The 17,506-nt window shown below is 39.4% G+C and overlaps 2 protein-coding genes across 10 annotated transcripts in view; one reads left to right on the top strand and one right to left on the bottom strand.

Moving 5' to 3' along the window:
• Nucleotides 1-6,198, top strand: part of CP (ceruloplasmin) — a 64,635-nt gene extending 58,437 nt beyond the window's left edge. Inside the window, exon 19 of the mRNA XM_023555429.2 lies at nucleotides 5,763-6,198. Within this exon, the coding sequence (XP_023411197.2) occupies nucleotides 5,763-5,866 (104 nt within the window). The 3' untranslated portion in view covers nucleotides 5,867-6,198. The remainder of the gene's footprint in view (nucleotides 1-5,762) is intronic.
• HPS3 (HPS3 biogenesis of lysosomal organelles complex 2 subunit 1) overlaps nucleotides 1-17,506 on the bottom strand; it is a 54,561-nt gene that overhangs the window by 1,877 nt on the left and 35,178 nt on the right. For 2 of the 9 annotated variants that reach the window (XR_010319152.1, XM_003416162.4), the window contains exons 9-16: nucleotides 13,246-13,427; nucleotides 11,514-11,694; nucleotides 10,262-10,495; nucleotides 8,813-8,998; nucleotides 8,272-8,460; nucleotides 7,142-7,249; nucleotides 4,402-4,608; nucleotides 3,313-3,403 (exon numbers count right to left, since the gene is read on the bottom strand). Coding sequence is in view for 3 of the 9 variants with exons in the window: in XM_003416162.4 (XP_003416210.1) it covers nucleotides 3,313-3,403; nucleotides 4,402-4,608; nucleotides 7,142-7,249; nucleotides 8,272-8,460; nucleotides 8,813-8,998; nucleotides 10,262-10,495; nucleotides 11,514-11,694; nucleotides 13,246-13,427 (1,378 nt within the window). In the remaining 6 variants the exon portion in view is untranslated. Of the gene's footprint in view, nucleotides 1-3,312; nucleotides 3,408-3,434; nucleotides 3,767-4,401; nucleotides 4,609-7,141; nucleotides 7,250-8,271; nucleotides 8,461-8,812; nucleotides 8,999-10,261; nucleotides 10,496-11,513; nucleotides 11,695-13,245; nucleotides 13,428-17,506 lie in introns of those variants that run through there. The other 7 variants (XR_775900.3, XR_002787269.2, XR_002787268.2 and 4 more) reach the window with 7 other exon arrangements.

Genomic DNA, 17,506 nt, shown 5'->3' with positions numbered 1-17,506 from the left:
AATCAGACAAATTTGGGCAGGAATCTAGACGACTACACCTATTAGCTAGGTGACTATAAGCAAGTCGATTATTTAACCTTCTAGTTTCCTCATCTATAAAGCAGTGGTACCATCAACTAGCTTTCAGTAATTGCGATAATTAAATTAAAATACAATGACGCATATCTGACATATAAAAAAGAAAAACAAACCCATTGCCATCAAGTTGATTCCCACCCATAGTGACAGAGTAGAACTGTCCCGTAGGGTTTCCAGGGAGCGGCTGGTAGATTCAAACTGCCAACCTTTTGGTTACCAGACGTAGCTCTCAACCACTGTACCACTAGGGCTTCATCTGACATATAATAAGGCCTTAATAAACAGCCACCACTAACTAGTTTGCAAAACCCATGTCAAAAACACGAATTATTGATGCTTCCCTGTCAAACCAGTTTGCTTAGCCTAAATGTGGAACCCAGTTAGTACCCTGATGTAAAAAACAGGAGCCCTGGTGGTGCAGCAGTTAACAGCTCGGCTGCTAATCAAAATGTTAGCAGTTCAAATCCACCATCCGCTCCTTGGGAACCCTATGAGGCAGTTCTACTCTCTCCTATGGGGTCGCTATGAGTGGAAATCAACTCAATGGCAATGGTTTACCCAATTCTCCTCTTCTCCCAACCCATGAGGAGCTAATACGGGTAACAAAATGTTTTAACTTCAAGAACAGGGTATCTTCAATCATCAGAGCACTGTGAAAGTTGATATAGTACTTTCATATCTCTCTTCTCATTTAATTCCTTCTAGAATCCCTTGAGGTTTTTTAATTTATTTAAGCCCCAAAGATGCTGTATAGTGACGAGTGGGTATTATGCCTGATTTACAGTTGAGAAAACTGCAGCTTATGGAAAGGTTATAAGTTTGCTCCACTGCACTCACCAGCCACCCAAACCTCCTAGTCATACAGGAATGAGCCATCTAAATTAAATCTGATCGTACTTAAAATCCTCCAGTGCGTCCACAAAAATATTTGTCAAATGCTGAAAGTAGTTATTTTTAGCTGCTGGGATTTTAAGTGATTTTTAAACTTATTTTTATAATGTACTACAGTGCTAGAATTTAACAATGAGCATAGTTCATTATTATAAAAAAACAGTAACAAATATGTCTTTAAAACAAGCTAACCACAAACCCCAGTTTCAATGTCTCGTGCATTAGAGCGACAGTTCTCACGCAGGGTGATTTAGCCCCCCAGGGGACATTTGGCTGTTATTTTGATACATTTTTGGTTGTAACGACTTGGACAATGCTACTGGCATCTAGTAGGTAGAGGCCAGGGATGCTGTGGAACATTCTATAATGCACAGAACACCCTACACCCCACAACAAAGAATTATCCAGTCCAAAATACTGACAGTGACAAGGCAAAGAAGCGCTGTATTGCAGAGATAAGAAATCGAAGCTCCTAAGCATGTTAAGCCCCTGACCTCCATCTCCAACCTTGCCCTCTTGTAATGTTGCCTAACACTTTACTTCTCATTAGTCCCAGGGTATTAAAAATCAGCTTGCTGTAGTTCACTCCGCAAGTGGCAAACCTGGACCTCCCTTCCAATTCTCTATATTCCAATCCTACGCTCTCCTCGGTACACTAGAGCTGCCCACAGAAAGATCTCCCTTGCAATTAGACCTGGATAAATATACAGAGCTCGGAGTTTAATAGCGGTTATCAGGGGTGGGGGAGATTACTGTTTAGGATGCAATGAGTTTCTGTTTATGGGGATGGGAAATTTGGCCAAAGACACAGGTGCTGGCTACACAACACGAATGATGTAACTGAGCTCACTAAACTGTCTACAGAAAAAATGCTGAACTGTTAGATGTGGGGTTACCTAAGATTTTACAACAATTAAAAAAAAAGGGGGGACCTGAAGTTCAGGCGTCTCCCCTCCAAATCAATAGTTACAGACGGCTCTCGAGGAAGTGGCACGCTGGTGGGGAGGACACAGCAAAGGAGTGAACAGAACACTATACCAGCTCTCAAGATATGCCAGGCTAAGAAAGGGACATCACACACGGCACTCAGTCCCTCAGCCCCGCACACACATACATGCACACACAAACATACTCTGAGACAGAAAATTGGAACTTTTAGAGAAGTGATTATGGGTAACCATGAGAGAGTGTGTGTATGTGGATCATAAAAGGCTGAGGAAGGGGCTTTGGGCTAAGATGACGACGTTCCTGGGATGAGAAGATCTGGGACGCCTGCACTAGAACACGATTCCCCGACATAAACAACCATTTCAACATTACATGATAAATCTGATGCAACTGGGTCAAGGTGTCAAACCTCAGTCACTGTCCATCTTCTGAAAACCAGAAACCCTCAGAAAGATGGGTAGGACGAAGGGCTAGCGTAAAATTACCTACTTGTCCTCCCAGTCACAAACACAGAGCTGTCATTAAGTGAGAATCCTTGGGAAAGCCACCTCCAACGGCCGCTGGCTCTGCCTAACACTTTACACGCCAGTTCCTTCAGGGAAAAATGGAATTCCAACTCTGTCAGTTTCTAATCTTTCAAGCACACTTCAATCAGTACGTGCTCTTAATCACTGGGCTGCTGATTAATTACTGATATTAACACACAACAGTATAAAAACTGATTTAAAAAATATACTGGAATTTAGAAATGACTAAAAATTATAAAAATTCAAATAACTATACTGTAAAATACTACATAGAGACACTCAACTTTTAAAACCTTAAGAATTTTGTAATTCCTCAACAGGTTTATAATTGTGATTAATAATAATAAATTTCCTACATAAAGTAAATTAAGCATCCAGATCACTGATAAAAAATTTAATTGCCTTAATGGCTACTCAAAGTTTTAAAATATTAAAGTTGTGAGTTTCCATGTCTGTAGTAACTTACTAGATATTTTAAAAGATTAATTTAAAAGAGTTACCCAGCCCTATGATTAGAAGAGATTACAAGAAATAAAAAAAACAAACCCGTTGCCATCGAGTCTGTTCCAACTCATAACGAGCCTACAGGACAGAGTAGAACTGCCCCGTAGGGTTTCCAAGGAGCAGCTGGTGGATTTGAACTGCCAACCTTTTGGTTAGCAGCTGAGCTCTTAACCGCTGCAAGTGGATACTAAATGTGATGACGGGGAGGAGGAGACTTAAGTTCTCCAGATGACTCTGCCCAGGCCATCTTCACCGCAGCTGAGAAGCACAGGAAAACACTAGAGAAAGCAAAGCTTTGGCAGATTATGGAAACTAAACTTGAGACTTTAAAATTTATAATCCAGGGGGAAAAAGATCATTTTACCTTTTAATGATGACAAGTAGAGCTGATATTTCTCTCCACCACATTTTGTTCTCTGACAAAGTTCAGGCAGCAGTTTTTTCCACCACAGAGTCTATCTTATAAAAAAATGAGTAAATCTGAGTTGGATAAAAATAAATACTCATAAAACAAAAACCCAGATTTCCAATGAGAATAAGGAGACTATACAGCAAATCACCAGACAAAAACATCTCACTTTGTTTAAGGCACCAAGCGTTGTTATAACAGAGGCCGTATCAGCAGTGAGTCTTCTGTTTGGACGGTTACATAACACAGAAGTCAGATTCATACCTTGCCAAGCCAATACTACGCATATTACACATATGCACAGGGCTATTTTTAAGAAGAAACATAGACATGTCCTGTTATCATCTCTTAGGTGACAAGAAGAAAGAAAAATAAGGTATCGAAGTCTAAAAGTCTTCTAATTTCTTAACTAAAAGACATAAAACGGAAAGTTTTTCCATCATTCGTAGTTTCCCACAACTTCTAGTAACAACCTACTTCATCAACAAGAGATTTTAATGAAGATGACATACCATTGCCATAAACTAAACCAGTTGCCACAGAGTCGATTCCAACTCGTGTCAACCCCATTGTTTCAGAGTAGAACTGCACTCCACAGGGCTTTCAGTGGCTGTGATCTTTCGGAAGTAGATCACCAGGCCTTTCATCTGGCTGGATTCGAACCAACAACCTTTTGGTTAGCATGGTTGTTGTTAGTCGTTGTTGAGAAGATTCTGACTGAGAGCAACCCCATGTGTGCAGGGTAGAACTCCTCATAGAGTTTTCAAGGCTGTGACTTTTCAGAAGCAGGCTGCCAGGCCTGTTAGCCAAGGCAACTCTGGGTGGATCGAACTGCCAACCCTTCGGCTAGTCATTGAGTGCTTAACTGTTTGCACCATCCAGGGACTCCATCATCAGCATAACATGCATTAAACATATATACTGATTTGACCCACATAATCCTGTGAGGTTGGGCCAATTTGTTCCCATTCTGCAGGTAAGGCAATGGGATTTCCAAATCTGATTTCACTGCTCATGTCTAAAAACGTAGTCCGAAAAGCATACCCGGTTCTCTTCTTTCAGTTCATGATTGGCATACGGAATGACGGCCTCTGGGCATCGCTCTAACAGTGTGTCTATGCACTGTTCATACTCTTTCAAGCGTGTACGACACAGAACATGGACACTGAGGCCTGCAACAGTGTCTTCAGAGAGCAGCTCCAGGAACGGAATAACGGAAGCTATGTCAAATGAAGGGCCACATATAAGAGACTATGAACAGAAAGGTGAAATGTTATGGAATGAGGCACCCAAAAATCTAAAACACAACAGACAGGATACAATTTTTACAAAAAGATTAAACCTCACTCACCCAAAGAAGTAAAAAAAAAAAAAAAAAATGCAATTTTATAGCACGTATGTATGGTTCTTATTTAATACATCTAAGTGGAGAATAGTATTAGACAGTCTTCATACCACATCTAGTTTAAACAATAAAGAAAGATCTATTTAAGAAAAAGCAACTATTTTTTAAACACATCGTTTTATTTGTTTTGGATGGACCGTAAATTAAAACTAATATGATTGTTTTAGGACTCTACGTTAAGAGAACAATCAATTATACGGTCAGTGATTTTTGTCCAATAATGTTCTCCACAATAGTATTTGTAATGCTGGTAAATTAGAAATAATCTAAATGTTCAATATACAAAAAAAAAAAAAACCCAAATCAAACCCGTTGCCATCGAGTCGATACTGACTCATAGCAAGCCTATAGGACGTGGTAGAACTGCCCCATAGAGTTTCCAAGGAGCTGCTGGTGGATTCAAACTGCTGACCTTTTGATGGGGAGGGATAAATAAATTACAGCACATTTGTATGATGGAATATTATATAATCATTAAAATTATGTTTTCAATGGCTATTTAATGAGAAAATGCTCGTGATGATACGAGCATAAAAAATGTCATCCAAAATTATATCCAGGGCATCATCACGTTTTGTAAAACACGCACAGGTCCATGCATGTATAGAAATATCATTTTTAGAGCATCAAAAATCACAACAGAGATTAGCTCTCTAGAAGGAAGGCAAAGCACACTTTTTGTTTTGTCCTTAACACTGTATTTTCTATAATGAACAGCACATACATAACCAGGAAAAAAAAAGTTTAACATTTAAAAAAACTAAAGCCATTGTTTAGAACCTCATCATTTATGTTCACGTCATTTGCCACAAGTTCAATGACACGGAGCAGGTATTACTTCTGTAATCAGAATTCTACCACCATCTTACTTTTCGACATTTAAAGTATAACTACACCTTCTGATTCTACCAGCAAAATAATCTCCCCTTTCCCTTTCTCCTGGAAAAAGGTGAGATGGGCGTGTCCTGATTTTCTTCTCTCTGCATCCTTTTTGCTACAGCATCTTCTCAGACGCAGAGGAAGATATGGAACGTGAACTACCCGTTTACGGTCAGCCTGACACTCTTCTTTCAGGTGTCTACCAAGCAGTGGCTAGGAGACTAAGGTTGGTCCCTTTCCTTTCTGTGTGTTTAGTAATCAATCACCTTCACGTGGATAATTTCCTGACTATAAAACAGCAAAGAGGAAACAAGGTGGCAATCTCTCACGCACGGGATCTCCCAAGGTGAGAGAAAACACAGGTTATTTCTGTATTCAACTTCTGATTAAATGGAACGATAGGCAGAAAAAGAAAGGAACAAGGCAGGGATAACCCAAATCGTAGTTAAAAGGAAATCAGTCAAAACTTGGTACAAAATGCATTGGATCTGTGAAATTTTACTTAGCTTTGTCCATATTGTCAAGAAATGTAAGAATATTACCAAAAAAAAAAACCCAAACCCGTTGCCGTTGAGTCGATTCCGACTCACAGCGACCCTGAAGGACAGAGTAGAACTGCCCCATAGGATTTCCAAGGCTGTCATCTTCATGGAGGAGGTCTGGTGGTACAGTGGTTAAGAGGTCAGCTGCTAACCAAAAGGATGGCAGTTCGAATCTACCAGCTGCTCCTTGGAGTCAGAATCAACTCGATGGGAGTGGGTTTGGTTTGGTTAGGGTGCTCTGGGAAGGGGATGTGTCAGATTTTGGAGTCAGCAGTGGGTGGCTTCCTTAGTTACTCTCTGTAGAGTGCACGTGCTTGACCTGCTCTGAGTGAATAATCAGTGAAGAGGCCACCACTGTGTGGTCAAGGGCAGGAGTTACAGGCAGGCAGATCTAGGCCTGAGGCCCGGTTCCTCCCTTAGGGCTCTAATATAGATGTGGGCCACCAATCTACATGAAATATTTATTCCTACATGAAACAAAACTGCTTGCACATCTAGGCCAGCGTGATCCACCAAGTCAAATGTGAACTTTATCTCTCATTTCCAGTCAAAACACTGTCACGGTCAGAATTCTTACAGGATACTCTCTATTTTACTGTCATGCTTATTACTTTTCAAAAATCCTTTCTAAAAAAATGAATTAGATCAATAAAAACACCACTAAGTATTTGTTGCACTTTCACTTTACCAGTGGTTTTCAAGGCCATCCTCAAAATGGGGCAAGAAAGTCATGTGACTTGGTGAATGAAGCTCACCCACCCACCTGAAATGAATCCAGCCTCCCAGGGTAGACAGAGGCAAGAATTTCTTCCACAGCTCTTGAGTATGTCTAACTATGGATTCTGCCCCCAAAATTAGACGCTATCACTCAACAGGATGCCCAAAGTCTTACCATATTTAAATCCTACACTATATTGTAGTGTGTATATTCATAAAGAAAAGTGGCATTTTTATTTACCTGTAATTTTGAAAGGTCTTCTGTATAATTTTTATCAGCTGAGGAATCGTATGATATTAAGACGTTAACCCATGGATAGATTAAGCCATAATGACCGCAGGTGTTTATCTAAGATGCAAAAGACATTTATCAGAAACAGAATTAAAAAAAAAAACTTTCTTAATCTATTTCACAAAATGCAAGCCATCATTAATCCTCTGCTGTGTTACAGAATTAGGTATTCACTTTCCCTGGGAGTGGAAGTCTTTTAGAAAGTAGTCCCCTTTCTAGCAAAAGAACAACATTGCTTTCAAGATAATTGTACTAAAAAAGAGTTAACAGTAATACTGGAAATAATATTTATTTTTACTACTTTCCTTGGGAAGCAAAATATCTTCCCTAAGTTTTCAAGACTTAAGTTCCCACACAAACAAAACAACAAACCCATTGTCATTGAGTCAATTCCAACGCATAGCGACCCTAGAGGACAGAGTAGAACTCTCCCACAGGGTTTCCAAGGAGTGCTTGGTGGATTCAAACTGCCAACCTTTTGGTTAGCAGCCATAGCTCTTAACCACTACACCACCAGGGCTCCATACAGCCCCCTTATTTAAGAAGTTGGTGACCTTCCCAGTTAGCTTATATTACCCATGACATTCAGAAGCAGTAAAGGGGCTGGAAGAGAGGAAGGGGCGAGGAAGGTAGAGAGGAGGTGTTACGGCTGCCCCGAGTGCTACAAAACAGCTCTTGCACACGCAGCCCATAGGAAATAGCGGCCCAGTAAGGAAGTCTCCTCCCAGGAGCCTTCTGCAGTTCCTCTCCCATCATGGAAGTCTGCAGATGTCCCTTTTCTCTTGTTCTACTGAAAGCACACAGACATGGTGACGTTTCTGGGAAAGCCCCTTCCCACATGCTTTGGCTACTGAGGTACTACTCCAAGTAAGCAATACAGGAGCTGTTGGGGGCATCTTTAGAATATATAATTATTTAAAATGTGGGCAACTTCAGTCCCAGACAAGCTTTAAGGGTATTTTTAGCTCCTGCATAAATATCTGGTAATATAAACGAGGTTTGATTCTAAGCCATTAAAAATAGGAAAGTGCATCATTGAGCATAACGTAGCAGTTTAATGTATTATTCCGTTATCTTACCAGATCCTCTGATGTTCGCAGTGGTGTGGAGTCAGGAGGCTGCCTCTTAGACAACCTCCAGATGTAGTGTGATGTCAGCTTGAAAAACAGTTCCTGAAGTACCACATCTGGGACACACGCGACAAGCTGAGCTTCCCAAAAGTCCACCAGGAGCTGAGGAATCGTATCTTCATCCTTGCCACAAAGTGCCTTGGCAAACAGTGAGACAAACCCTGATGTCCCCAGATAAACATCGCATTGACCAAGTTACAGCTGGATATCACAGCAACTTGTGCGTCACGCATTTAATAATTTATCATTAGCATTAGTGCCACAGCAAAAGCAGATTTCGACATTTTAGCCGGAAATAAATCGCAGGTTGTATTAATGCAATTTCCTCAGATATATTCTTTGGATCTGTACTTTTATAAACTGATTATGTGTAAGTCTGTTTTTTCAACAAACACACGCAAACGAAAAACTCACTTCTCTTACTGATTCTCTCCTCCCTCACTGATTTCACCAAGCCATCCAGAGAAATTACGTTTTCATAGAGACAAACCTTAAAGAAGGAATCTGCTTCTTCAATTCCAATTTTGTTGTTCTTCTGTAAGCCCAGGACTGAAGACACGAGCAATCCGGGCTGGGTCTCCTTCAAGTGAACTGCAAGCTCGGTTGGAAAAATCTGTCCCTTCTGCTGTTGAATCAGAAGCCGAGGTTCCAGGATGAAGCCACATATCAACTTCATCTTCAGACAAAAAGAAATTTGGGAATAAAATGTACATCACATTCAGGTTGTTTATCTTGGAAATACACACTAGGGGAGTCACAATTCATGGTCAAGCTATTAATAATTTACTCTTATCTCAATTTTTATTTTACTACAAAGGCTAGTTATTACTCTCTAAGGATATTATTGTTGAGCTGACTTACAGAACTTATTAATATTTACATTTTTAAGCAGCAAGGTGTCCTAATTTAGAAGATGGCTTTATGTTTAGGTCTACTTGATTTAAAAAATATATAATAAAAACTTTTTTTCCAAAAGTATGGAAGGAAAATTCATTTTTTAAGAATTCTACTCTTTAAAGTAGAGAAGGCCTTGACATCAACTTGCTCTCATAAAAAACCCATCATCTGTATAGTAATAACATACTTCTAATGTTGTCTTAGAATCTAAGGCCACATTGTGGGCTTCTCACCAAAGTCAGGCAACAAAATCAACAGGGGAGCCAGACTGCCTGGTTCAAATCCTGGCTCTAGGACTCACCAGCTGTTTAGCCCTGGATGAGCTATTTAACCTCTCTGTGTCTCAGTTTCCCCATTTGTGTAACAGATACAGTAATAGCACCACCATACAGGACTGTTGTAAGAATTAACTAACGTATTCGTGGGGCTTAGAATAGGCCTGGTACCTGATCAGTGCTCCATGTTATACTTACTTCCTTCCCCCAAATGATTAACATCTTTGGCTCACGTCCCCAAACAGCCTCTGTTCAGGACAAAGGCACCTTTCCTGCGAGACGCCATTCAAATGCCCAATCCTCTGCAGGTCTTTTGTGATTTTCACAAGTGAAAGTTATCTCTACAACTACCACACTCCCATGGCTCACAGTCAACGTCCCACTTGCTGTACTTATATAGACATCACTCTGCTCTGTTTCGGGTGCATACTCCGTAAACCTCATGTAAGGTCTAAATATAGGCGAGGGGCAGAGCCTGTACATTCTTCAGCACCAAGCACGGTGCTCTGAACACACCTGACCCTCTAGGTTGAAAGGTCTTTGGATACCCATTGCTACCATTTATCAGTTTTATTTCTTTTTTCATTTGCCAGATCTCAAATCCTAAACACCTCCATTTTGGGTCACTTCCCTTCTAATCCTAAGTTTATTTTCCTTACAACTGAAAAAACTGAGCTAGAAAGACATCAGAAGAAAGCAAAACACCTCAGGACTGGTGGGTCCTATTTTATCGAGTCTGGTGTGATGGCCAGGCAGGGCCCCCATACCTCTGAATGGCTTTTCATTTCATTTCTGTGCATCTCAAGATCTCCTATCTTCAGAGCCATTGCTGCTTTGGCCAAAGTCAATAATATTGAGGAAAACCCAGAAGTATCCAGCTTCCTCAGATAGCTCATGGCGGTTAAAGGGTTAATATTCTTCATAGAAGGACTACAGAGAATGTGGGGCAGTTGTTTCGGCTCAGCCATGTGGAACATCTGAACCACTTTTGCTGCTAATTCCTTTGGTGAGAATGAACAAGAAATAAATGATCAGTCAGCTAACAGAAAGCAACAAAATCAACAAAAAAAATATGAAGCTAAGATAAAAACGGGGCCCTGGTGGTGCAGTGGTTAAAAGCTTAGCTGCTAACCAAAAAGGATAACAATTTGAATCCACCGGCCACTCCTTGGAAATCCTACGGGGCAGTTCTTTACTGTCCTATAGGATCACTATGATATAAATATCCCAATGAAGATAAAACTATAGTATTACATTTTGATTAAAAAACACAGCGTGATGGTGACACCTGAGATGGCCTAACGTGATCGCTTTGCTGAGTTACGATAAAGAAAAAAACAGTGAAAATGTGTACCAAGTTGTGGCCAGCATTTCTAGATTTAACTGGAGTTCAGAAAAAGAAAATAAACGCTTAAGTTATGCTTAAAAGTCCATTACATAAAATCACAACTTAGTATAAAACATACCCAACGAAAGCATTTATATGAGAAAATTTCATTTCTCTCCAAACCTTAAAACATTTGGTATCACAATTTCCAACTTGGCATATTTGCATTCAACTATTTTTATAAATACTCGCGGGGCTAAAAATAAGCCTTAATAATGTCCAAGGTCACTGGGTCAGGGCTTCATAAGTGAACCATAGATACAAGGCTTGGAGAATGGAGCCTCTAGGGTTGTGGGAGGGGCCTAGATGAGAAGAAGGCAGGCCCATGCTCTGTCACTGTTCTGAGGACAGGCTACCATCACACTGGGCAGGTCACTCAACTACAACAGATCACATATCCCTGTCGTATAAGGAAAAAAGGTGAGAAGGTGATCTCTATGTTTCTTCCAAAGCTATCACTCTATCATTATAAGTGAAGAAAAGGGGACATTAGTTACTTTCTTAGAAAAAGAAAACCATTACCGAAACGTATTACTGAAGAGGAAAAATATTTGGAATTTGCCTTTAAGTAGTATGACATAAATGAAAAAGTTATATATGCTAGATATTACTGAACAGAAAACTATATTCACTTCACTTAATTCTTCCTCCAGGTTTTCATGAAGTGAATGGTTAATATAAAAGATTAATCCCCTCGCGTATCTCTGCGATCCATCCTCTGCTGTCCAATCCACTCGGGCCAAAACTTCAGCCATAGACAGGCCAGACATCTTATAGTACGGCAAGGCCAGGTGGGAATGCTGGGTGTCAAGCCTAACGGAAAGCAAATAAAAAGATCTTTACCTTGTCATCTGTAAGCCTGGATAACTAACACATTCAAAAACACAATGTATCATACTCTCTAAGCCAAACCAAACACCAAACCCACTGCCGTCGAGTTGATTCCGACTCATAGTGACCCTATAAGACAGAGTAGAACTGCACTATAGAGTTTCCAAGGAGCACCTGGCGGATTTGAACTGCTGACCTCTTGGTTAGAAACTGTAGCACTTAACCAGTATGCCACTACGGTTTCCTCATACTCTCTAAAAAAAAAGAGGACATAAATTACAAAAATACTTTTCTACTGCCATGAGTAGTCAGAACAAACGCCTAAGTTTTATTCTACAAAGTCATTCTAACTCATGCAGTTTCTTTTTGCCTGCTCGTAATATAGAAAAACAACAATTCATGAAGTGAATTTTAGTATTCATGATGTGTTTCTAAAATAATGTCTATGTATACAGGTCAGTTTTATTACTTTATAGTCATTAACATGAATCAAGTCAACAGTTAAAACAACCTTACGTGAGAAGATTTCTTAAACATCATTCTCACGAATAAAAATGGCTATGCATCCTAGTGTCCCTTTCTGGCATCCTAAAAACACCGACTGCTAAGATTAAAATCACAGACTATCCAACGGGTACCTCTCCTTTAAGCTAAAAGACAATAAGCTAGCAATGTGGTTGTCCTTGGGATTTTTAACCAGTCACGTGCTCCTCAAGGCCTGAAAAGAAATTACGAATTCCTAAATTCAGTAGTGGTAGGAAACTCATGAATTTGAGACTTACTGCTCAATTATTAGATTGTGACTCCTTGAATAAATGAATAAATAGACCACCTCCCCTCATGCATTCCCCATTTAACAGGTAACTACCTGTCATGGATTGAATTGTGTCCCCCGCGAAATGTGTGTCAACTTGGTTAGTCCATGATTCCCGGTATTGATTGTGTGATTGTCCACCATTTTGTCATCTGATGGGATTCTCCTAGGTTGCTATGAGTCAGAATTAGCTCAATGGCAGTGTTGTTTTTTTTTTTTCTTCCTTTGGTTTGTAAAGACTACCTTTATGATGTTAATGAGGTGGGATTAGCAGCCATTATGTTAATCAGGCAGGACTCAATCTACAAGATTAGGTTTTGTCTTAAACCAATCTTTTTTGAGATATAAAAGAGGGAAGTAAGCACAGAGACAGGGGGACCTCATACCACCAAGAAGGCAGTGCTGGCAGCAGAGAGCATCCTTTGGACCCGGGGTCCCTCCACTAAGAAGTTCAACCTAAGAAGCTCCCCAGCTGGGGAAGATTGATGACAAGGACCTTGCTCCAGAGCCAACAGAGAAAGCCTCCCCCTGGAAGTGGCACCCTGAATTCAGACTTCTAGCTTCCTAGATTGTGAAAGAATAAATTGCTCTTTATTAAAGCCATCCACCTGTGGTACTTCTGTTACAGCAGCACTCAATGACTAAGATGCTACCAGAGACGGAAAAACAAATAAGTAAGTAAACAAGTACACCCCTCTTGAGCTCTGGGCTTCACCAACCTGCTGTAACAGTCTCCAAGGTGCCCACAGCTTTCCTTAAATGCCTCTAAAAGCTCTGTCTTCTCTCCAGGCTCCAGCTGGTGAGCATCCATCAGGGCAGCTCTCACTAACAGATGAGCCTCGCTGAGAAGGTGGATGCAGCTCTGGGTTGTCGCAGTCTTGTAGGTATTACTATAATCTACCTAAAACAACAGGACAAACAGTGAATGTGGCTGAAAAAAGACTCCTACAGGTTTCCCAATTCATAGCAGTATTTATATATTTTTTTAGTAAAGTTAATATTTGGACATATTAAATCCTAAAAATAAAAAGTGGTTATTTATCACTGTGATAGGGTCTAGCTGAAGTATTTTTCTGCCACAATCTATGAGCAAGTTTGATACTACATGATCTTGAATATTACCTTGTTAAACAGTGCTAATCATTAGAGAAAGTCTGAATAATTCTCAAAGGAAAAAAAAAAAAAACCAAGCCCATTGCCATCAAGTCAATTTTGACTTATAGCAACTCTAAGGACAGAGCAGAACTGCCCCATAGGGTTTCCAAGGAGCTGCTGGTGGATTCGAACTGCCAAACTTTTGGTTAGCAGCCAAGTGCTTAACCGTTACACCACTAGGGTTTCCACCAATACTGCAATACTATTAACGTGGCGATAACTGATCATAATTTAATAATGCTAAAGAACACACTTGAAATAGTTAATCTTTAAAAAAAAAAAGTTCCACAATTCAAATATTTCTCAAATTCAGACTTAGTATCCCCTCCCTTATCTTGGTTCCAACTGGTGAGGTTAGGTTTAACTACACCTGTTTCCATAATTCACATTGGGTTCAGAAAATTTACCACTAGCCAATCTGAGTCAATCAATATATTCAGACTGCAGTAGTCACCTAGATGAAATCAAAGACTTTCAATTAAACAAGGTTAAAAACCAATATTGGCAGAACCAATATAACTATCATCATTAAAATGCCAAGGACAAATCAGGCGACACCTTGATGAGATGATCCAAGTTATATCACCAAGGAGGGGCAGAGCGATATCACAGGCCTCCAGAAGTGATACCCTGAAAGGGACGCAGGATCACCTGTGCATTCTAGGAGAGGATGCAGAGCCTGAATCTAATCATGAAAAAACATCAGACAAACTCAAAATGAGGAACGGGGACATGTGAGGGGGCGGGGCCAAGATGGCGGACTAGGTGGACGCTACCGCGGATCCCTCTTGCAATGAAGACTTGGAAAAACAAGGAAATCGATCACATACATAACAATCTACGAACTCTGAACGACAAGCACAGACTTAGAGACGGAAAACGAACAAATACGGGCAGACAGCGACCGTTTTCAGAACCAGGAGCCAGCGTACCAGCCGACTACTTGGAAAATCTAGTTTCCCAGTGATGGCTTGGAGACAGCAGTCCATATCAAACCACATAAAGAAACAGACCATGACAGCTTCTCCAACCCCCCAAACAAAAGAATCAAAATCTTTCCCAAATGAAGATACAATCCTGGAATTATCAGAATATAAAAAACTAATTTACAGAATGCTTAAAGATATCATAAATGAAATTAGGATAAATGCAGAAAAAGCCAAGGAACACACTGATAAAGCTGTTGAAGAACTCAAAAAGATTATTCAAGAACATAGTGGAAAAATTAACAAGTTGCAAGAATCCATAGAGAGACAGCATGTAGAAATCCAAAAGATTAACAATAAAATTACAGAATTTGACAACGCAATAGAAAGTCAGAGGAGCAGACTCGAGCAATTAGAATGTAGACTGGGACTTCTGGAGGACCAGGGAAACAACACCAACATAGCTGAAAAAAAATCAGATAAAAGAATTTAAAAAAATGAAGAAACCCTAAGAATCATGTGGGACTCTATCAAGAAGGATAACTTGCGAGTGACTGGAGTCCCAGAACAGGGAAGGGGGACAGAAAACACAGAGAAAATAGTTGAAGAAATCCTGACACAAAACTTCCCTGACATCATAAAGACGAAAGGATATCTATCCAAGATGCTCATCGAACACCATTTAAGATTGATCCAAAAAGAAAAACACCAAGACATATTATCATCAAACTTGCCAAAACCAAAGACAAACAGAAAATTTTAAAAGCAGCCAGGGAGAAAAGAAAGGTTTCCTTCAACGGAGAATCAATAAGAATAAGTTCAGACTACTCAGCAGAAACCATGCAGGCAAGAAGGGAATGGGATGACGTATACAGAGCACTGAACGAGAAAAACTGCCAACCAAGGATCATATATCCAGCAAAACTCTCTCTGAAATATGAAGGAGAAATTAAGATATTTACAGATAAACACAAGTTTAGAGAATTTGCAAAAACTAAACCAAGACTGCAAGAAATGCTAAAGGAGATTGTTTGGCCGGATGACCAATAATATCAGGTACCAGCACAATACAAGGTCACAAAACAGAACGTCCTGATATCAACGCAACTCAAATAGGGAAAGCACAAAAACAAACAAATTAAGACTAATTCTAAAAAATAAATAAATAAACAAAATAATACACACAACAGGAAATCATGGAAATCAATAGAGAAACGATCACAATAATCAAAAAGAGGGACTAAATATAGGAGGCATTGAACTGCCAGATGGAGAGTGATACAAGGCGATATAGAAGGACACAAGTTAGGTTTTTACTTAGAAAAATAGGGGTAAATAAAAAGGTAACCACAAAAAGGAATATCAATTCCATAACTCAAGAAAAACGTAACAACTCAATAAACACAAAGTTAAACATTATGAAAATGAGGATCTCACAAGCTACTAAGAAAAACGTCTCAGCACAAAAAAGCATGTGGAAAAATGAAATGGCCAACAACACACATGAAAAGGCATCAAAATGACAGCACTAAAAACTTATTTATCTATAATTACGCTGAATGTAAATGGACTAAATGCACCAATAAAGAGACAGAGAGTCACGGACTGGATAAAAAAACACGATCCATCTATATGCTGCCTACAAGAGACACACCTTAGACTTAGAGACACAAACAAACTAAAACTCAAAGGATGGAAAAAAATATATCAAGCAAACAATAAGCAAAAAAGAAGAGCAGTAGCAATATTAATTTCTGACAAAATAGACTTTAGACTTAAATCCGCCACAAAGGATAAAGAAGGACACTATATAATGATAAAAGGGACAATTGATCAGGAAGACATAACCATATTAAATATTTACGCACCTAATGACAGGGCTGCAAGATACATAAATCAAATTTTAACAGAATTGAAAAGTGAGATAGACACCTCCACATATATAGTAGGAGACTTCAACACACCACTTTCGGAGAAGGACAGGACATCCAGTAAGAAGCTCAATAGAGACACGGAAGACCTACTTACAACAATCAACCAACTTGACCTCATTGACTTATACAGAACTCTCCACCCAACTGCTGCAAAATATACTTTTTTTTTCTAGTGCACATGGAACATTCTCTAAAATAGACCACATATTAGGTCATAAAACAAATCTTTCCAGAATCCAAAACATCGAAATATTACAAAGCATCTCAGACCACAAGGCAATGAAGCTAGAAATCAATCACAGAAAAACTAGGGAAAAGAAATCAAATACTTGGAAAATGAACAATACCCTCCTGAAAAGAGACTGGGTTATAGAAGACATCAAGGAGGGAATAAGGAAATTCTTAGAAAGCAATGAGAATGAAAATACTTCCTATCAAAACCTCTGGGACACAGCAAAAGCAGTGCTCAGAGGCCAATTTATATCGATAAATGCACACATACAAAAAGAAGAAAGAGCCAAATCAGAGAACTGTCCCGACAACTTGAACAAATAGAAAGTGAGCAACAAAAGAACCCATCAGCCACCAGAAGAAAACAAATAATAAAAATTAGAGCTGAACTAAATGAATTAGAGAACAGAAAAACAATTGAAAGAATTAACAAAGCCAAAAGCTGGTTCTTTGAAAAAATTAACAAAATTGATAAACCACTGGCTAGACTGACTAAAGAAAAACAGGAAAGGAAACAAATAACCCGAATAAGAAACGAGAATAACCACATCACAACAGAACCAAATGAAATCAAAAGAATCATATCAGATTACTACATAAAATTGTACTCTAACAAATTTGAAAACCTAGAAGAAATGGATAAATTCTTGGAACAATACTACCTACCTAAACTAACACATTCAGAAGTAGAACAACTAAATAGACCCATAACAAAAAAAGAGATTGAAACGGTA

Source organism: Loxodonta africana, chromosome 23, assembly GCF_030014295.1.
Source record: "Loxodonta africana isolate mLoxAfr1 chromosome 23, mLoxAfr1.hap2, whole genome shotgun sequence".
NCBI classification, from domain to species: Eukaryota; Metazoa; Chordata; class Mammalia; order Proboscidea; family Elephantidae; genus Loxodonta; species Loxodonta africana.
This window is presented reverse-complemented; position numbering and strand designations above follow the sequence as displayed.